Source organism: Piliocolobus tephrosceles, chromosome 16 (genome assembly GCF_002776525.5).
Source record: "Piliocolobus tephrosceles isolate RC106 chromosome 16, ASM277652v3, whole genome shotgun sequence".
Classification (NCBI taxonomy): Eukaryota; Metazoa; Chordata; class Mammalia; order Primates; family Cercopithecidae; genus Piliocolobus; species Piliocolobus tephrosceles.
In genome coordinates, this window is record NC_045449.1 from 36,218,234 (window position 1) to 36,236,841 (window position 18,608).

Consider the following 18,608-nt stretch of genomic DNA (forward strand, 5'->3'; position numbering starts at 1 on the left):
AAAAATTCACTTTTTTTTTTTTTTTTTTTTTTTGAGACGGAGTCTTGCTCTGCCTCCCAGGCTGGAGTGCAGTGGCCGGATCCCAGCTCACTGCAAGCTCCGCCTCCCGGGTTTACGCCATTCTCCTGCCTCAGCCTCCCGAGTAGCTGGGACTACAGGCGCCCGCCACCTCACCTGGCTAGTTTTTTTTTTTTTGTATTTTTTAGTAGAGACGGGGTTTCACCGTGTTAGCCAGGATGGTCTCGATCTCCTGACCTTGTGATCCGCCCATCTCGGCCTCCCAAAGTGCTGGGATTACAGGCTTGAGCCACTATGCCCGGCCAAAAAATTCACTTTTTAATATAACTTTTGATTTCCCCAGAAATTGACTACTAATAGCCTATTGTTGACCTCAAGTCTTACTGTTAACAGAAACAGCTGATTAACATATATTTTGTATGTCATATGTATCATATACTGTATTCCTACAATAAAGTAAGCTAGAGAAAAGAAAATGTTAAGAAAATCATAAGCAAGACAAAATATATTTTCTATTCATTAAGTAGAACTAGATCATCATAAAGGGCTTCATCCTCATCGTCTCACATTGAGTGGGCTGAGGAGGATTGAGAGGAGGGGTTGGTCTTGCTGTCTCAGGAGTGGTGGAGGTAGAAGAAAATCTGCCTGTAAGTGCACCCATGCAGTTCAAACTCATGTTATTCGAGAGTCAACTGTATATGCTTTAAGTGTGAACTGGAAAGAAAGCTCTCTGCAAGCTCTGACCCTTTCTGCAGTCTGATTTGCCCTGACAGTCTGGCAGGTAGGGTAGTATTTCCTCCTTTGTCGAAGGCCCCCACAGCCCTATAAACCTCTGCAAGGCTTCACCACCCCCTAAGTAGGCCCTTGCTGTATGTGCACTTCTGTTTTTCTAAGAATCTTGCTTTCCAAATTGAGCCCCCTCCCCTCCCTTGGCAGTCTCCCCAACCCCCCACCTTTGGAACTCTGCCTGGGCCCATAGGCAGGCAGCTCCTGAGCCAGCGGAAAGTGCTTCGGAAAATTTATGAGCCACAGCTGGAATGACAATAACTGCTGAACGGAAAAAAAACGATTTCTGGGGGCTGATGGATGGTGGGCTGGCCCGAGGGGTATCCTTGCCATGGAGAAATATCTCCTGTCAGATAAATGGCCTAGACCCTGCCCCCTGGAGCACCTGGCGGGCATCCATCACCCACAACGAGTTAGGCCAGGAGGCTGAAAAGCCCAAAACTTCAGCACCTTTAGAGCCAGAAGAACAACCTCTTTGTGGCTGGTGGCAGTGGGAGGGAGAGGCCAGGGAGACCAGCAGCGCTGCTGGGGTTACTCTCCTTGGGACTCAGGCCCTGCATTCTGGAGCTTGCCTGGCCGGCCATCTGCCTTCTCTGTGTTTCCTAAGTCCTCTCCAGGAGGCTCTGATGAACGTCTGTCTGGTCTTGCTGCCCTGGGAGGCTGCACGGAGGAGCTGTGTGGGGGGCCTCCTGGTGTGGCTGGGGAGGCCTGATTGCCCTGAGTCTGGGGGGCTGACTGCCGCTGACCACGGTCAGAGGAAACCCCAAGCAGCTTCCTTTAGGGGACAGTTTCTACTGAGCTCTCCTCCCCTCCTCAGCCACCTCACTCCGACCCACATCAGTGGGAACAGCCCAGGCCAGCCACCAAGACCCACCACTGCTAGCCTCAAGGCCGCAGCCCGGAGCCCTATCCCTCAGAGCAGAGGGGTCTGGGAAACAGGGTGTCAGGGTGGGGGACAGCAGCAGCAAGTTCTCTGAATGAGCCAGGGACTTGCGGGGCCACTGTCCTGTGCCAGGCATGAAAGATTCGCCAGGGAACAGGAGCGGCGCTTACAGTGTTCTCTGTCTTTTTTCCTTTCTTGTGGAAATTTAGGGTAAGCAGAGCAGTGGCCTGCCAAGTGCTACATTCTTCCTTTCCTGCAAAAGCATCTGTTTAAATACTTTCGGCCTCAAAGGAAAGAACGTTAGTGCATTCCAGGGCGCGAGGCCTCCTTGGGTTGAGCTAGCTGTGTATGCGCAGAGCACTGCAGAGAGCACGTGTGCATGTGTGTGCATGTGTGCGTGTGTGTGGGCATGTGTGTGTAGGTGTGCTCACATGCACAGGCTTACCTCCCTACCCACCAGGTGCCCCTGGGAGGCTGTGTGTGCTGGGCATGGCTGGTCTCAGAGCAGAGATGTACCGGTGCAGCCTGGCCCAGCCCAGGCTTATACAGGCAGCATGATTATGGTGACTTCTGCAAACTCAGTTGAGGTCTGGGGGCTCTGGGGCACCTGAGAGTCACAGCCTCTCTGAGCTCCTCCCATGTTCTTTGATCTTGGAGGAGATGGGAACAGAGTTGTGGGGAGTGAGTGGGAGGTGAAGGTGTAGGCCAGGTTGGGCTGTGTGGTGAAGGATCTCCCAGTCAGGGGCCGCCTCCTGTGGTGGATTACTTGAGGTCAGGAGTTCAAGACCAGCCTGGTCAACATGGTGAAACCCCGCCTCTACTGAAAATACAAAGATTAGCCAGGGGTGATGGTGCCCGCCTGTAATTCCATCTACTTGGGAGGCTGAGGCAGGAGAACATATACTTTGATGTCTGTGGAGTGTGCCAGAACTGGAGGGTCAGAGGTAGCCATGTGTTTAGCTGCCCCAAACTCCTCTCTGGGCCTCTGGGGAAGAATCTAGGTTGGTCAGTGGAGCAGGACCCCAGACTTTGCCCAGTCCTTGGCCTCTCCCTGGCCCTCTTCTTGGCTCCTGGAGAAGACAAGAGCTTGGGAAGGAGAGCAGGCATCCCAGGCACTCCCCTCGCTACTCTCCGCCCTGAGAGTCCAACCTGAGTGTGCAGCCATTGTGCCTGAGGGAGGGATCCTTGTGGTCCAAGTTGAAAACTCAGTTCTAAAAAGCATGTGGCTTTTGCCATGTCACTTAGCCTAGACCTGAGTTTCCTTCTGTGTCAAATGGGGTAATGAGCCATATCCTACAGCACCAGGTTGTTCGAGGTTAAGGTGACATCAGAGACGTGGAGGTACTTTGAGAGAGGGTATGAATGATGTTATCATCAAAGAATAGCGTGGGTACAGGAGCACATGAGTCACACGCGTGCAGCTCAGTGGAGTTTCACAGCGTGAATAAAACACATTATCAGCACCAGCTCAAGAACCATCATCCCCAGAACCTGGAGTGCCCCTGGTGTCCATTCCCACCCTTACCCGCCCCACAGAGGGCACATCGCCCTGACCCTTACCACTGTGTGTTTATTTCTGCCTGTGTTTGAACTGCACATGGAGGGAGAATGCTGCTGTGAACATTCTTTTGGGGACATATACTTTGATGTCTGTGGAGTGTGCCAGAACTGGAGGGTCAGAGGTAGCTACGTGTTTAGCTTTTTCAAAAAGGCAGTTTCCTAAAGTGGTGATTGTATCAATTTACACTCCCACTAGCAACACACAGAATTCCTTTATTATACCTGCCCTCCCACACTTGATTTTGTCCAAATGGTATTTAAATTCCAGGAGGGGTGATTAATATTTCTTTCTCTGTTGCCTCTGATTTAGATCTTGGAAAGGACTTTGGAACCCGATAGCTCGGATGAAGAGCCACCGCCTGTGTACTCCCCGCCAGCCTACCACATGCACGTCTTCGACCGGCCCTACCCTCTGGCTCCCCCAACTCCGCCTCCCCGGTGAGAGTCTGTCATGTCTCAGAGCACAGGGTGGTAGGGCAGAGGATCAGTGGCTGGGGCTGTGTACAAACAACAGGAAACTTGGCTGGACCCCTCAGTATATTCTCCAAGAACAGGCTTCTACTGCAGCAAGAGACATTTTAGCTAGATACCAAGGAGAACTTGCAAAAGGTAAGGATTGCAAGAGCAAACATTTCCTAAATTCCTACTGTAGGCTAGGCAGTGTGTCTCGTACCATATGGGACACAGAGTTAAGTAAGGCTCAGCCTCTGCTTTCTGGGAGCTTATAGTCAAGGGAGATGCCAGAGTAGGAATGACAAACAGGGAATGTGTACTGACACTTCCCCTCCCAAGCCCACAGCAAACATGACTGATTCATCACTGTGCTCTTTCCTGCTGAGTCAAGACAGAGCCTCAGATCCTCCTCAACACAGAACACAGCATTCCCAGCCAGTCATCAGTAATTGATGGAATGGTTAGCTGCCATCCTTGGGCTAGGGATGTTGTGGGGATTTTTAAGCAGTGAGAGCAAGTCTCTTTCATTAAGGTAGTTTGATAACTGGAGGCAGGGAGGTAGACTGCAAGGTCCCTGGAAACTTCTTCCAGGTTAGAGACTCTGTAATATGGAAGCTTAAAATGAAGCTAAGCTGGGCACAGTGGCTTACGTCTGTAATCCCAGCATTTTGGGAAGCCAAGATGGGTGGATCACTTGAGGTCAGAAATTCAAGACCAGCCTGGGCAACATGGTGAAACCCCGTCTCTACTAAAAATGCAAAGATTAGCTAGAGGTGGTGGTGCACTCCTGTAATTCCATCTACTTGGGAGGCTGAGGCAGGAGAACCGCTTGAACCCGGGAGGCAGAGGTTGCAGTGAGCCGAGATGGCGTCACTGCATTCCAGCCTGGGCAGCAGAGTGAGACTCTGTCTCAATAAATAAATAAATAAATAAATAAATAAATAAATAAATAAATAAGCAAGCTAGTTGTCAACAAGGTCCCATGGGTCTCTGGGGTGCTTGTTTTTCTGGGCTCCACGTTTGTGCTGGGGCTGCTGGAGCTGGGGTGTGGCCTCTTTGCCCTAGAGCTGCTGTTTCTTAGAATGGCTCAGGCCTGGAGTGGTGAGGGGGTGCAGAGATGATGGGACAGGGCACCTGCCCTAGTTGGATCTTCCCTTCTCCCCAGAACAGCCCTAGAGCAGTGGTGAACTCTGTTACCACACAAGTATAGCTAGCATTGACTGAGCACCCTTCCAATGCCAGAAGCAGAGCAGGTTCTTTAGCTACACCATTACATTTAATGCAGAGGCGGGCACTGTTGTCATCACCCCCATTTATGGACGAGGAAACTGAGCCTTGAGAGATTCCATAACTTCCCCAAGACTAAGAGCTGGAGTTTGAATCCAGGTCATTCTGACTGAAAGCTAATCACTCTTCACTGCTGTGTCCTGTCACCTCCCGAATGAGAAAAGTCTCTGTGATTGCAGCTTAGGGAGCTCATAGAGTCAGTCCTAGAAAGTTACTCAGGGGAGGAGGGAGGGAAGTGTTTGGAGTCAGGGACAGGAACAGAGCTGGGATCTTTATCACGAGTGGTACCAGGAGCTGGCAGGCTGTACTGGAGTGGGAGGTGGGGGAGTGAGTGAGTGGGTCTGGGTGAGACATAGGCAGGACTTGCAGCCTGGGATGGATCACAGAGCCCCGGGCTAAATGATTTTCCTTTCTTTGACTTTTTGTTTTTTTGAGTCGGTGTCTCACTCTTTCATCCAGGCTGGAGTGCATTGGCATGATCTCTACTCACTGCAACCTCCGCCTCCCAGGTTCAAGTGATTCTCCTGCCTCAGCCTCCCGAGTAGCTGGGATTACAGATATGCACCACCATGCCTGGCTAACTTTTGTATTTTTAGTAGACGGGGTTTCACCATGTTGCCAGGCTGGTCTCGAACTCCTGATCTCAGGTGATTTGCCCACCTCAGCCTCCCAAAGTGCTGAGATTACAGATGTAAGCCACCGGACCTGCCCCGACCCCCACCTTTTTTTTTTTTTTTTTTTTTAATATTCCAAGATATTTTTGCAAAAAGTTTAGTTTCTGCTAGGCAGAGTGGTTCCACCTATTTTTCAGAAGGGAAAACTGAGGCCATAAGAGAAAGGAGTTTTTTTTTCTTTAAATAGAAACAGGTCTCACTATGTTGCCCATGGTGAATTTGAACTCCTGGCCTCTAGCAGTCCTCCCGCCTCAGCCTCCCGAATAGCTGGGACTACAGGGCATACCATCATGCTTGGCTGAAAATACCAGTATAAATGTGGTATGGATATCCATGCCACACCCTCCCTCCCTACTCTGGCTGGGTGTTCAGCCTGCGGTGGGGGCGGGGGGGCAGGGTGGTACAGTTCAGTGATGGGAGTCCCACTTGGGGGCAAGATAACCTCAGCACTAGACCAAGGCTCAGGAGACCCTGTGGGCTTTCGACGAGTTACTGCTCTTGCTTGAGGTTCTGGAGCCTGACTCAGGAAATGAAGGTTTTGCTGGGTTGGGAGTGGATGCACTGAGGAGAATTTGACTAGTGGAGTCAGACAGAAGCAGTCTGTTTTCCCCACCCCTTCCTTCACCTGCCTAGCTTAGAATTCTCCAGGCACCTTTGCAATGTGGCCTTTGGCTCATTGCTTGACCTCTCTGAGCTTTGTTTGCCTCCCCTGAAATGGGAATAATAATTTCCACATTAGCACTGAGGAGGATCGAATGAGATGTGTGTGGAGCACTTAGCACAGTCCCAGTTATAGACCAGATCTAAAATCAGTGGTTTACTGCTCCCTCCTGTCCTCCAGCTACACTGGCTGGCCTCTGAGTTTAGCTCTAACATTGAACATTGAGACCAGAGGCGAGGCTTCCCCCAGAGGCCAGTGTTCAGTAGAGGCACGGGTCCCTTTGCCCCAGGATGGCTCTGCTAGACCTGGGCCTCTAGGCCATCTCCAGTGCTTTGTCCAGTCCCTCTATCCAAGACATTCATTTCCAGCATTGACTGAATTGCCTGCTGTGTATGCAGGTGCTGAGCCATGTGTATGATGAGGTGGTGAGTACAGCACTCCTGAACCATGTGTGTGAACCATGTGCTGAGCCATGTGTGTGATGTGGAGGTGAATACGGTACTGCCTGTTTCCCCACACACTGCCAAGGAGATCAGGGTCTAGGGAAGCCCAAGACACAGGGGCAGGGAAGGCTGCCAGGAGAAACTGATGTCCAGGCTGTGACCTGAAGGTCACATTGGCAGTAATGCGGAGAAGCAGAGGATGGGGAGGCGCTCAGGCAAAGGAAGGAGCACGTGCAGAGGCCTGGAGGCAGGAAAGAGGGCCCATCTGGGGAGCTACCGTTGGGTAAGGCTGGAGAGGTAAGCAGATCAAGGGCCCTGTGGCCTTCCAGGGAGCTTCCATCTTCTCTTGCAGCCAGCTGGGGAGCCATTCAAGGGCCTTAACCTGGAGAGCGACACAATCAGGTTCATGTTTTAGGATTCTTCCTCTGGCTGCTGAGGGAGATCAAATTTGAGTGGGGGAATGGCCTGGCCCCCTTCTGCTACCTCCAGTCACTGGGGTGCCGAGAACCTGCAGATGGGGCAGAGTTTGGGAGCGTGGGCATTGGCCTGCTAGGGCACAGAGAGGCAGGGCCACCCCGGGGAGCATGCTTCAAATGTCACGATCCCTGGGCCCAGGTTTTGCCTGGATGATGTGTGTATCCTGGGACATGGCTTGAACCACCTCTGGACCTCAACGTCCAGTTTTTACCAAAAATTTTACCTGGAAGGCCTGTCTGTGAAATCCCTTTCCATCAGGTCTGATGTTCCATGGGTAAACCTGGGGGTCCGATGGGGCTTGAAGTTGTAGTTTTGGGGTCCAGAATCAGAGACTCTGGGCTGGGAAATCCTCCCCAGCTTCTCTCTCCTTCCCCTCCCCCAGCCTGTCCTTCCCTCCATCTGTCTGAAAGAAAGACAGTCTCTGAAACCCAGGGGACCCATCCACACAGGCCGCCTGCTGTTTTTCCGTTGAAATTACAGCCTTGGAAGGTTTTTTTTTTTTTTTTTTGCGTCTCAGCTCATTTCTGACATTCCTTTCCGACCACAATGGAGTTGCCTGGGCTGCCTGTGCTCAGGGCCCCCTGGCTCACGCAGCTGTGGGCTGACCTCATCTCTACCAGTGCCAGGCAAGGGGCCGGGAGGGGGCTGGGCCTGGCCTTCCTTCAGGACCACAGGCCCAGCAGCAAGGAAACTCAGCTAAGAACAGGGGACTCCTCCCCCTTGTCCCCTTCTGCACTTGGAGTCCTCATGGCTAGAGGAGTCCAGACGCACCTCTGAGGTTCTCCCTCCGCTGCTTTCTGGGGTGGCTCCGAGGTGTGGTTAAGTTGGAGGTGGGCACCCGTGTCCCAGATGAAGACCCTGAGACCCCAAGAACGGGTAATACCCCTGGCGAGGGTCCCTCCCTGCTGTAGCCTGGGGTGGTCTGCGAGTCCCTGAAAGATGGGGCTTCCTCTCTCCCCATCTCTGGCCTGTGGAGAAAAATGAAGCCTCCAACAGTGGCAGAAGGTGGCAGTGATGTAGAACAAATTTGGCCTGGGAATGGGAGTCCCGGGTTGTGATGCAAGTTCCTCTCCAGACCATTCCCTCTCCCCCTGAGTCTGTGCAGCCAGAGGGTGGACTAGGCGTGCTGGGGTTCCCTTGGCTCCAGTCTGCAAGAGCTGAGCTCCCACCAGGCACTTAGCAGCTGGTTATCCCGTCTGCTGCCGCCCCCGCCCCTTCCCCTCGCCCCCGCCGCCGGCCACCCGCCCAAAATAGAAAAGGAAAGGAAGTTATTTCCATAGTCAGCTGCAGCCCGGAAAAGCTCCCCTCCAGTGAGGGGGCGGGCGGGATTCCTAGAGCTGGAGACCAAATCAAAGCCAGGCCCGAGAGAGAGCGAGAGCGGCCCCCACCGCCCGGCCCTCGGCTGCCTTCTCAGTGTGCCGTTTCCCTGACTCAGCGGAACACGTGTCCTGCGGTTGCCACGCTGCAGGCTGCCATGGAGCTGTGGGGAGCTCCTGGCTGGGCTCCGAGCTGCCCTCAGGCCCAGGGCGGTAGGGCGGGAGCCTGGGGGTCAGGGAGGGTGTGTGTGCCACCCCCTCTTCCTCTACTGCCTTGCCCAGCTGTTGGACCTGCCATGGCACAGAGCTCCTGCCACACACACAACAGGCCTGGAAAGAGTGATCCCAGCACCCGGAGAGCGAGATCCCTTCCACACTCACCTCCCCACACACCTTTTCAGAACGCTGCTCAGGACACGGCCTCCTGAGGGGCTCCCCAGCACCTGGGCAGGGAGGCAGCAGTTTCTAGCTAAGGAAACCCAGCCTTAGAGGGGAACAGGGGCCCACCTGAGACTACCCCGCCGGCTGGTGGTTGAGCCAGAACTGGAGCTCGGATCTGCTTTACCCTCTGTACGGATCCTGGCGTCCCCATATGCCCCCTCTTCAGCAAACCAACATGCAGCAGGCTGTGGTGCTGGTGGCTTATGTGTCTGTTCCTTTGGACCATACCTGTCACTCAGCACCATGAGCCTGGCACTGTGTAGGTGCTAGGATAGAAGCATGAAAGGATACAATCCCTGCCGTCTTTAGGGGACATTTGTAAACATCTATAGCTAAATCCACAGAGTTCCACGTGTGTACCATGGCCAGACAGCGCTGAAGGTCTAGAGACCTGGGAGGGCACTGTGACTGGACAGCATGAATGGCTGGGGAGTTCGCTGAGGCTGGTGGAGACATCTCCAGTGATGACACAAAGTGACGGGCGTTTGTTCTGGGGGCAATGGAGGCCATGGGAATCTCTGAGCAGGATCCGACCTGCCTGAGGACCTGGTGTGATGGGGCCAGGAGACCTGGGGTTGGGCTGAATGACTCCCTCTTCCCTGTCACCTCCCATCCCCTAGTATCGACGTACTGGGCTCTGCAGCCCCTACAAGCCAGAGACGCTATCGGAACTGGAACCCTCCACTACTGGGCAACCTCCCAGATGACTTTCTCCGCATCCTCCCCCAGCAGCTGGACAGCATACAGGTAACGGGAGCCGCCCCCGCCTTCCACTCCCACCTGCCTGTCCAGCATCTCTCTTTGCCCACACAATTTGTGCCAGCCAGTTTTACTTCCTGATGTTTAAACCCAGGCTGAGCTATTTCTGTTGCCCTGGGTTCGTAGGGAAGGAATGCTGAACTGAAAGCCTCACTTCCTGCCTGGTCTGGAGGTTTCCTGTTCTATCCAGGGAAGGTGACAGCCTAAGAAGGCTGTCTGCTGCAGCAGTCGCCTCAGGCTGGAGAGAGGCGGGCATGGGGTGGCCAATGGTGGAGGGCCAGAGCACCCTCCTTCCTCCTTTGGGACAGGGCCAGAGGCAGCTTCTCGATAGGTGTTGGCATGCCCCAAGGTGCCCCACAGCGGGGCAGGTCCACCCTGAGGCTGCTGGTGCCAGGAGAGGGTTGAGTTTGGGAATCCACGTATAGGCTGTTCCACAGTTTGCAGATTTATTTTCAGCACTGTTCAGGTTGTAGATGAAGGTATGAGGTGGTCCGTGGCGTGGAGGAAAAATAGTTTTTAGGCTACTGCTGTGTCCTCTGCAGTGAGGGCTCTGACCTGTCCACTGGATTTTGGCTCGCCACCAGGTTCCATTAGGAGGTGTGAGCCTCAGGTGAGGGCTAGAGGATGTTGGACAGGGCGTGTGTGCAACCAGAGGGATGTGGATGTTTGTGCAACATGTACCCTTGTGTTTACACGTTCAACATGCTCGCCCCCCTCCTCAGGGTAATGCTGGGGGCCCCAAGCCTGGGAGTGGAGAGGGAGGTCCGCCTGCCATGACTGGGCCAGGGCCCCGAGACCAGGAGAGCCGCTGGAAGCAGTACCTGGAGGATGAGAGGATCGCGCTTTTCCTACAGAACGAGGAGTTCATGAAGGAGCTGCAACGAAACCGCGACTTCCTCCTTGCCCTGGAGAGAGGTGGGCAGTGCCTGCAGCCACTTCTCCCTGGCTGAAGAAGGGAAGTGATGCTGGCTTTAGCCTTGGGGCTCAGGAAAGCACTGAGCTGGGGGCTGAGGGGCCAGGTGCTTTCTGTCCTACTGAGCCTTGACTCCCACCAAGTTATCCCATGGGAGCCTCAGAATTCTGCCTATGAGGACCTGGGTCACTAACCCACCCCTTTCTCCCTCGGGACTCAGAGGAAGAAGGGTGTGCACTCTTAGGCCTTCTTCCCTTTGCACACCTGCTCTGTGCCAGGAACTGGCCTTGGCACAGGGCAGCAGGGAGAAGAGCACTGCCCCTCCTCACAGAGCCCCAGCCCCAAGGCAGGCGTGATGTGTCTGGAGCTCCGGGAACAGAACGACTGGGTTCATGAACTCCAGGGTGGGGGAGGCTCTTGAGTGGAAGACCTCAGAGCAGGGGCTCTGGAACTTTGCAGGTATTTGGGTTGTCTCTGGGTTGGAGACCCTGCTCCCCAGCCTGGCTACCTTTCCCCTGCAGGGTGGGAGTGCGTTTGGGATAGAGGAAATGAGAGGGCAGTGGAGCTCTGTCCCTGTGGTGGCCACAGCGCGAGAGCTTGTGTGTGTAACTGATGGTGTGTTGGCGGGGGAGGAGCAAGTGGTGCAGGGAGAATGCTGGGCTGAGGCCCAAGGTTAGCCCCAGCTCTGCAGCAAAGGTGCTGAAAGGCTCAAGGCCTTTCCGTTTATTTTTTATTTATTTTTTTGAGACAGAGTCTCCCTCTTGTCGCCCAGGTTGAAATGCAGTGGCTCAATCTCGGCTCACTGCAACCTCCGCCTCCCAGGTTCAAGTGTTTCTCCTGCCTCAGCCTTTCAAGTAGGTGGGATTATAGGCACACACCACTGCACCTGGCTGATTTTTGTATTTTTGGTAGAGATGGGGTTTCACCATGTTGGCCAGGCTGGCCTCGAACTCCTGACCTCAGGTGGTCTGCCCGCCTTAGCCTCCCAAAGTGCTGGAATTACAGGCATGAGCCACTGCCCCTGGCTGAGCCTTTCCTTTTAAATGAGGGAGTTTGAACTCTACAATCTCTCCGAGTCTTTTAATTCTTGACATTTGAGATGGCTGTCAGGCAGTTGTTTCTTTTACTGCTGGTTCTTTGAGAGCAGGTAGATGTTGTGTGCACTCATATTTTGGGTGCCCGTGTGTGCTCATGTGCGATTCTGGGGACTTAGCCTCTAGCAAACTACTGTGTCCCAGCCCAGCCTGCCCCTGGGAGCCCAGGAGCTAACCTCCCTGACCTATGAATGTGGTCCTTTTCCAGATCGATTGAAATATGAATCCCAGAAATCTAAATCCAGCAGCGTGGCTGTCGGAAACGACTTTGGCTTTCCGTCTCCTGTCCCAGGTAATTTTGCCTTCTGGGGAAGAAAACCTAGAGGCATGGGGGGGGTGCTCATACCCAACTTTGCTTTGCATATTTGGAGTTTGGGAGTAGGGTGAAAAAACAGATTGTGGGAGGGGGCGTGGGCCTCCTCAGCAGGTTGGTGGGGCCACTTCTCCCCACACCTCCATATCCACTCCATTTAGTTGCTCTGGGGTCTTTCCAATCCAGCCACTGCTGGGCTCCTGAGTCCCCATTTGTGATCAAATAACATAGACTGGCTGAACTCTCAACCTATGCCTTGAGTATAGGCTAGTCAAGGACACATGGCCAGGTGCAGTGGCTCACACCTGTAACCCCAACACTTTGAGAGGCCGAGGCAGGTGGATTGCTTGAGCCCAGGAGTTCCAAGACCAGCTTGGGCAACAAAGTAAGTTCCCTTGTCTCTACCAAAAGATTACCAAAAATTAGCTGGGCATATTGGCATGTGCTTGTAGTCCCAGCTACTCAGGAGGCTGAGGTGGGAGGATCACTTGAGCCCAGGAGGTTGAGGCTGCAGTGAGCTGTGATTATGCCACTGTACTCCAGCTTGGGTGACAGAGTGAGACCCTATCTCAAAAAAAAAAAAGAAAGAAAGAAAAGAAAAGGACTCCAAAATGCCTTATGGTGGGACTCAGAGACTGATAACTCTTGGTCTGTGTCCTGAGGAAGTTTATGGTCTTGTAAGGAGAAATGCCCAGAAAACAGGTAGAACAAACTAGCAAAGCTGAGGACTTATTGATTTTAGCAAATGCATGGAAAAAAAGGAGGGCAGGATTAATCTGGGGAGTTGACTCATTCATTCATGACGTAGCTGGAGAATATCTCCCATCTGTTGGGCCCTGCCCTAGGTGTTGGAGGAAGAGGAATTTCTAGCTTTGTGTACAAGGTGGTGGGAAGTAAGAATTGCTGGTAAAGAGGGCCAGGCTCTTCTGCTCAGAAGCTCTAATGGCTGAAGGAGGCTTGGATGGGGGTGAGGGGTAGCAGCAGTGCTCCTGGGATGCACAGACTACTGGGTTGAGCCACAGCTGGGAATGACGACCTGATGCCTGTGTGCGAACAGTGGCCCCTCGTCAGTCAGTGCCCCCTGCCCCACGTGTACACGAGCCGCCCGCCTCGGAGAAAGGCTCTTGCCTGGAATAGACCTTGCATCATGCAGTGGAGTTGGGGGTGGAGGAGCAGAGGGATGGGGAGCTGAGCTGACCCCAGCTTGAAGGGAGAAAATCCTGTGGAACTGACTCATAAGCAGCAGGCTGGGCGCTTAGGCCTCAGCAGATGTGCAGCTGGGAGTTTTAAGCAGGAGCCTCTTGTCCTTGATCCTGAATTAACTAGAGATACCGGGGCTGCTGAGATGGATCAGAATGACTCAAAGGGGACTTAGCAGGCAAGGTGACTGGGGATTAACCAAGTTGTAGGACAGAGAGCAGGGGTCTCAGAAAGGCAGCAAAAGACCCAAGCGGATGCTGAGCGAGCCCGGGAGACTGTGGCCGGCAGGGTTCTGACTCCAGGACTAGTCCCATTCTATTCCTACTCATTGTCTAATAGCCAGAAACCCTGTGGCTGGGAGGGAGCAGTAGATGGGCTTATCCTGGCAGGAAGGACAAGGGACTTGCTACAGGTGAATGTCGGCTCTGAATTTGACCATCACATGAATGTCAGGGTGCAGGAGGCCCCTCGTGTGCTGGTGAAGGTTTCACAGCCAACTCTGGGTGCAGCAGGAGCCTGATATGCAGTGCTTGGTGACCTCCATGGTGGAAATACTCCCAAGGTACCACGGTGATGTCATGAAACATGGAGTTGGTCAGAGTGTGGACAGTTGGGAGCAGACACGAGCCGGCTCTCCACACACACAGTAGGCCACTAAACCCTCCCCATTTTTACGGAGGAGGAAACAAAGTCCACAAGGGGCAAGAGAAGCTCCTGGAACTCCACATCCTCCTTGCTTTAAACTCCCTCCTGGTCAGGGAAGAAGCCTGCTGTTTCTTTGCATTTGTCCTCAGATGGGTGGGTATGGCTGGGACAGCGGCCATGGCTGGCCACACTGGCCAGCCTTCAGCAGGTGTCTCCTTCCAGGAACTGGCGACGCCAACCCCGCTGTGTCTGAAGATGCCTTATTCAGGGACAAGCTGAAACACATGGGAAAATGTGAGTCCCGCTCAGGCCCCGCTTCCCTCCCCAGCTTTTCTGAGATAGGCCCTGTGGCCTCCCAGGAGTAAGGGAGCCCTCCAGAATGTGTAATGCAGCTGACTCTTGGTGAACCAGTGACATTTTCATCACAGGCTGGCTCCCTCAGCCTTCCTACCTCACTTCCCTCTACAGCTGAGTCTAGAAACAAATTAAGTTTTAAATCCTCTTGAGCCAGATGTCTGCAGAAAAATAACGTGCCGCACATGCTCTCACCACAGTCCTCATGTTCACGTTCTCTGTGACTTGAGGAGGCTTGGCCGGAGCTGACTGCACAGAGAGGCCCTTGCTAAGCCTCTGTGGGGATGGAGGACCTCTTTCCACAAAGTCCTACCAGCCTTGAATGCCCCGTTCCCTCCCCCTCACACAGACCCACAGCCATGTGTGAATGAGGCTGCGATCCTCTCAGGCTCCATTTCAGGGAAAATCTCGGATTAGTCATGGAAATCCCAGAACCAACTTTGGAGGTGGCTAGGGGAGGGGCGGGAAGGCGGTGGCGGTGGGAAAGCGAGCCAAGATGCGTTGCAGTGTGTTGCAGCTGGGGAGGGAATACTCGGATCTTGAGCCGCCTGCAGTCCCTGGGCCTGGCTCAGGGTATCCTGTGCTGCCCCTGCAGGCTGACCCAGGATGCAGCCTCTCACTCCTGGGGTGGTATCCTCAGGGATCTGTGATTCCTGTCACCTCTCCCTCCCCAACTTCCACCCTTGCCTGCCCCCTGCTCCCACTCCAAGGGGTCTTGGTCCTGCCCTGGCCTTGCCCACACCTGGGAGGAGGCCATCTGGTGTGCTGGCTGCCAAGAGAATGACTCACAGGTCTCTCTGCCCCCAGCCACCCGGAGGAAGCTGTTTGAACTTGCCCGAGCCTTCTCAGAGAAGACCAAAATGAGGAAGTCAAAGAGGAAACACTTGTTGAAGCATCAGTCGTATCCTTTCCAGCCTGGCACTGGTGGGGGTGGTGGAAGCCAAGGGCTACGGAGCAAGACCCCTGCTGAACTCCCTGCAGCTGTGCCCTCCCCTGGGAGTGGGACGAGGCTTTGTGGCCTTCCCTTCGTCCTCCCCTTCCCTCCGTGAGCTTGGCCACCAGTCCACTGCCCATCTCTCGTTGCCAACCAGGGACCAGACCTAGGGACTAGGGCAGCAGCTCCTATCTCCCTTCTGTAGGCCCCGAAGTTGTCCTATAACTTTTTTTGGTCTGAGGTCATGTACTTCTTGGGAGAAAAAGTGGTTCTTCCATCAAAATCAAACCTTCCCCTCATTTCTCTAGTTGAACTAGTGCACGAGTCCTCCTCACTCCAAGCATGTTGGCCCTGCCTTCCTCGAGTAGAAATACGGCTTTGCACATTTTTACCCGAACTCCTATTCATGCTTCTCAAACAGGGCCTAGGATAGCAGAGACTCAGCAGCCAGAGGGAAACAGGGAAGAAGCTTTTTCTCCATCCCCAGAGATGTAAGCGGGGTGAGAGTGTCAGGGCCTGGCCACACCACTGACCTCAGGAAAAGGAGCCCAGGGGACAGTACTAGGGGTGTGGGGGGTCAGGTGGGTGTGTCAGATACCTCCAGAGCCTTGAGGGGTGGGGCAGAGAATGGGTGGGACTGGGAGGACTAGGGCAGTGTCCTCTCATCCCTGGGACGGTTTTCCTGAATGGCCTGGCAGGCTGGGGGCTGCCGCGTCAACAGCCAACCTCCTGGATGATGTGGAGGGCCATGCGTGTGGTGAGGCTGGAGGGGAGTCGTAAGCTCCAACTTCTCTATGATTGGTGATCTCCCAGCAGAGTTCCTGGGTGTTTCATGGGAGCACCCACCCTGTCCCTTGGAGGAGCACACTGCGGGTTGGTGGGCAGGTGACCCAAAGAAATGGATCCCCCCCACTTGGTTGACATCGCCTCTCCCTTCCTGCAACCCCCGAAAGGGGACCCTACCCTACTTCCATCTAGATGTGTATCTGTAGCATGAAGTGCCAGGTACTGTTTCTGGGGAGTATTCTCTTGGGTGTGAAGTGGCAGACAGCCCTACCCCCTTGGTCCCTCAGCCTGAGAACCAAGCACTGGGCAGCTTCCGTCTCTGGGCCCAGAGGCTTCTCAACTTTCACCCAGTCCCTTCCAAAGGCCACGTGGGCCAGAAGACTGCCTCAGACCCTACTGGGCCCGCAGCTGATCCTTGATCCTCATGCCACATTCGAGGGTCAGGAGGCATCCAGAAACAAGGACCGGAAGGGCCTTGGAGGTCATCTGGATAGTCCAGCTTTTCCATGCCTTCTATAGATGAGGAAATTGAGGCTCAAAGACGAGGGGAGAACTTGTCCAAGGTCTCAGAGCTCAGTGGTGGACCCTGGCCAGCACCTGAGTGTCCTGCTGCCTCTCTCCCTGGACCCATGCATCATCCGCCTGGGGGGATCTTCATGGGCCCCAAATGAAGGGGGCAGAGAGAGTCGGGTCAGCTGTCTTGCCCAGTCTGGGGGCCGTGCCGGAGCGGGGCCCTGCAGGGTAGAGGATGAGGCAGCTTCCTTCTCCTTTTCAGACGAAGACTTCCGGGGAAGGCGTCAGGAGGTGCCCAAGGTGGAGGAAGGCCTGCGAGAAGGACAGTAAGAGGTAAGGCCTGGAGCCATAGCTACCCAGGGACTGCGCAAGGCCAGGGCCCCCCACACTGTGCACCCCATGTGTCCTCCCAGGTGTCCAGAGGCGCTGGGTTCAGGCAACTGGGTAGTACAGGCCCCACGTGTCTTCCCTCATAGTTGCGGCAGGGACACGGGAGTGGGAACTAGTCCATTGCATGTCTTTTTTGGTTATTTATTCATTTGACAAAAGATAAGCACACCTGCCTACGACAGATGCTGAGAACAGGAAAACAAAATCAGCTTTGACCTTGAAGAATTTACAGTCCAGTTAAGAAGACAGTCCAGGACACACATAGCACACTGAGAGGACAATTTAAGAAAAACTGGCTGGGCACGGTGTCTCATGCCTGTAATCCCAGCACTTTGGGAGGCCGAGGTGGGTGGATCACCTGAGGTCAGGAGTTCGAGACCAGCCTGGCCAATATGGTGAAACCCTGTCTTTGCTAAAAAATACAAAAATTAGCCTGGCGTGGTGGCACGCACCTGTAATCCCAGCTACTTGGGAGGCTGAGGCAGGAGAATCACTTGAATCTGGGAGGTGGAGGTTGCAGTGAGCCCCGAGATCGCGCCATTGCATGCCAGCCTGGGTGACAAGAGTGAAACTTCATCTCAAAACAACAACAACAAAAAAACAAAACAAAAGAAAAACTGAGGTGGTCTCAGCCCGGCTATGCACACACAGAGCTCTTTCCAGCCCCCTGCTTGGGTTGGGTGGGCTGCGATCTGCCACACCAGGATGAGGAAACCCCTCCTGAGGCAGCGGTTTCTGGCTGAAGCCCCGGGCCTCCAAGCCACTTCTCCTGTCTTCCTGTGCACCCTCTTGGGGAGAAAGAGAAAATGCCAAGGCCTCCTCCAGGACTTGGCCAGGACAGCTGTCTCTCTTCCAGCCCCCCTTTCCCATGGGAGAGGGGAAGCTGCCTGGCCTTCCCCAGCCACTGGTCTAGTCCCAGTGGGCAGCATCTACAAGGCTTTCTTGAGTTGATGGCGTGGCAGGTATGGCCCTGTGGCAGACCGTGGAGAAATACTCACCTGCCTCAGGATAGTCACAATGGAGGGAAACCAGGAACAAGTAAATACAAGTGTCCTCTCCCCTCTGCCTGGGCAGCTGGCCCCCACACCTGTTCCACCTGACTCCCTACCACATCTACCAGGCACTGCAGCCCCTTCCATTCCCCTCAGGCTTTCCTCAAACACAGAGCCGCAGCCCACTTCCCACTGTCCTGGAATGCCCAGATAGAACCTGCCAGGGAAACGCCTCCACTGTCACCCCACGCTGCTACTGTCTCCACGTCCTTCTCCTTCCTACTGGTCCCCAGGGAAAACAGGTCCTGTCCAAACCACGCCTACATCAGAACCTTGCTCATCATTCATTCATTCATTCATTCACTCATTCATTCATTCATTTATTTTGAGATGGATTCTCCTTCCTGTGGCCCTGGCTGGAGTGCAATGGCACAATCTTGGCTCACTGCAAGCTCCGCCTCCCGGGCTCACGCCATTCTCCTGCCTCAGCCTCCTGAGTAGCTGGGACTACAGGCACCCGCCACCATGCCCAGCTAATATTTTGTATTTTTTTAGTAGAGACGGGGTTTCACCATGTTAGCCAGGATCATCTTGGTCTTCTGACCTCCTGATCCTCCCACCTTGGCCTCCCAAAGTGCTGGGATTACAGGAGTGAGCCACCATGCCCAGTTATTTATTTATTTATTTATTTATTTATTTATTTATTTATTTATTTA

At 54.1% G+C, this 18,608-nt stretch overlaps 1 protein-coding gene across 2 annotated transcripts in view; it reads left to right on the forward strand.

Annotated features, from left to right (window-relative positions):
• CUEDC1 (CUE domain containing 1) overlaps window positions 1-18,608 on the forward strand; it is a 138,286-nt gene that overhangs the window by 116,183 nt on the left and 3,495 nt on the right. For both annotated transcript variants that reach the window (XM_031934320.1, XM_023204584.2), the window contains exons 3-10: window positions 3,558-3,685; window positions 9,620-9,746; window positions 10,481-10,673; window positions 11,974-12,057; window positions 14,146-14,217; window positions 15,085-15,178; window positions 15,910-15,968; window positions 16,773-16,843. In XM_031934320.1, the coding sequence (XP_031790180.1) occupies window positions 3,558-3,685; window positions 9,620-9,746; window positions 10,481-10,673; window positions 11,974-12,057; window positions 14,146-14,217; window positions 15,085-15,178; window positions 15,910-15,968; window positions 16,773-16,840 (825 nt within the window). In that variant the 3' untranslated portion in view covers window positions 16,841-16,843. The remainder of the gene's footprint in view (window positions 1-3,557; window positions 3,686-9,619; window positions 9,747-10,480; window positions 10,674-11,973; window positions 12,058-14,145; window positions 14,218-15,084; window positions 15,179-15,909; window positions 15,969-16,772; window positions 16,844-18,608) is intronic.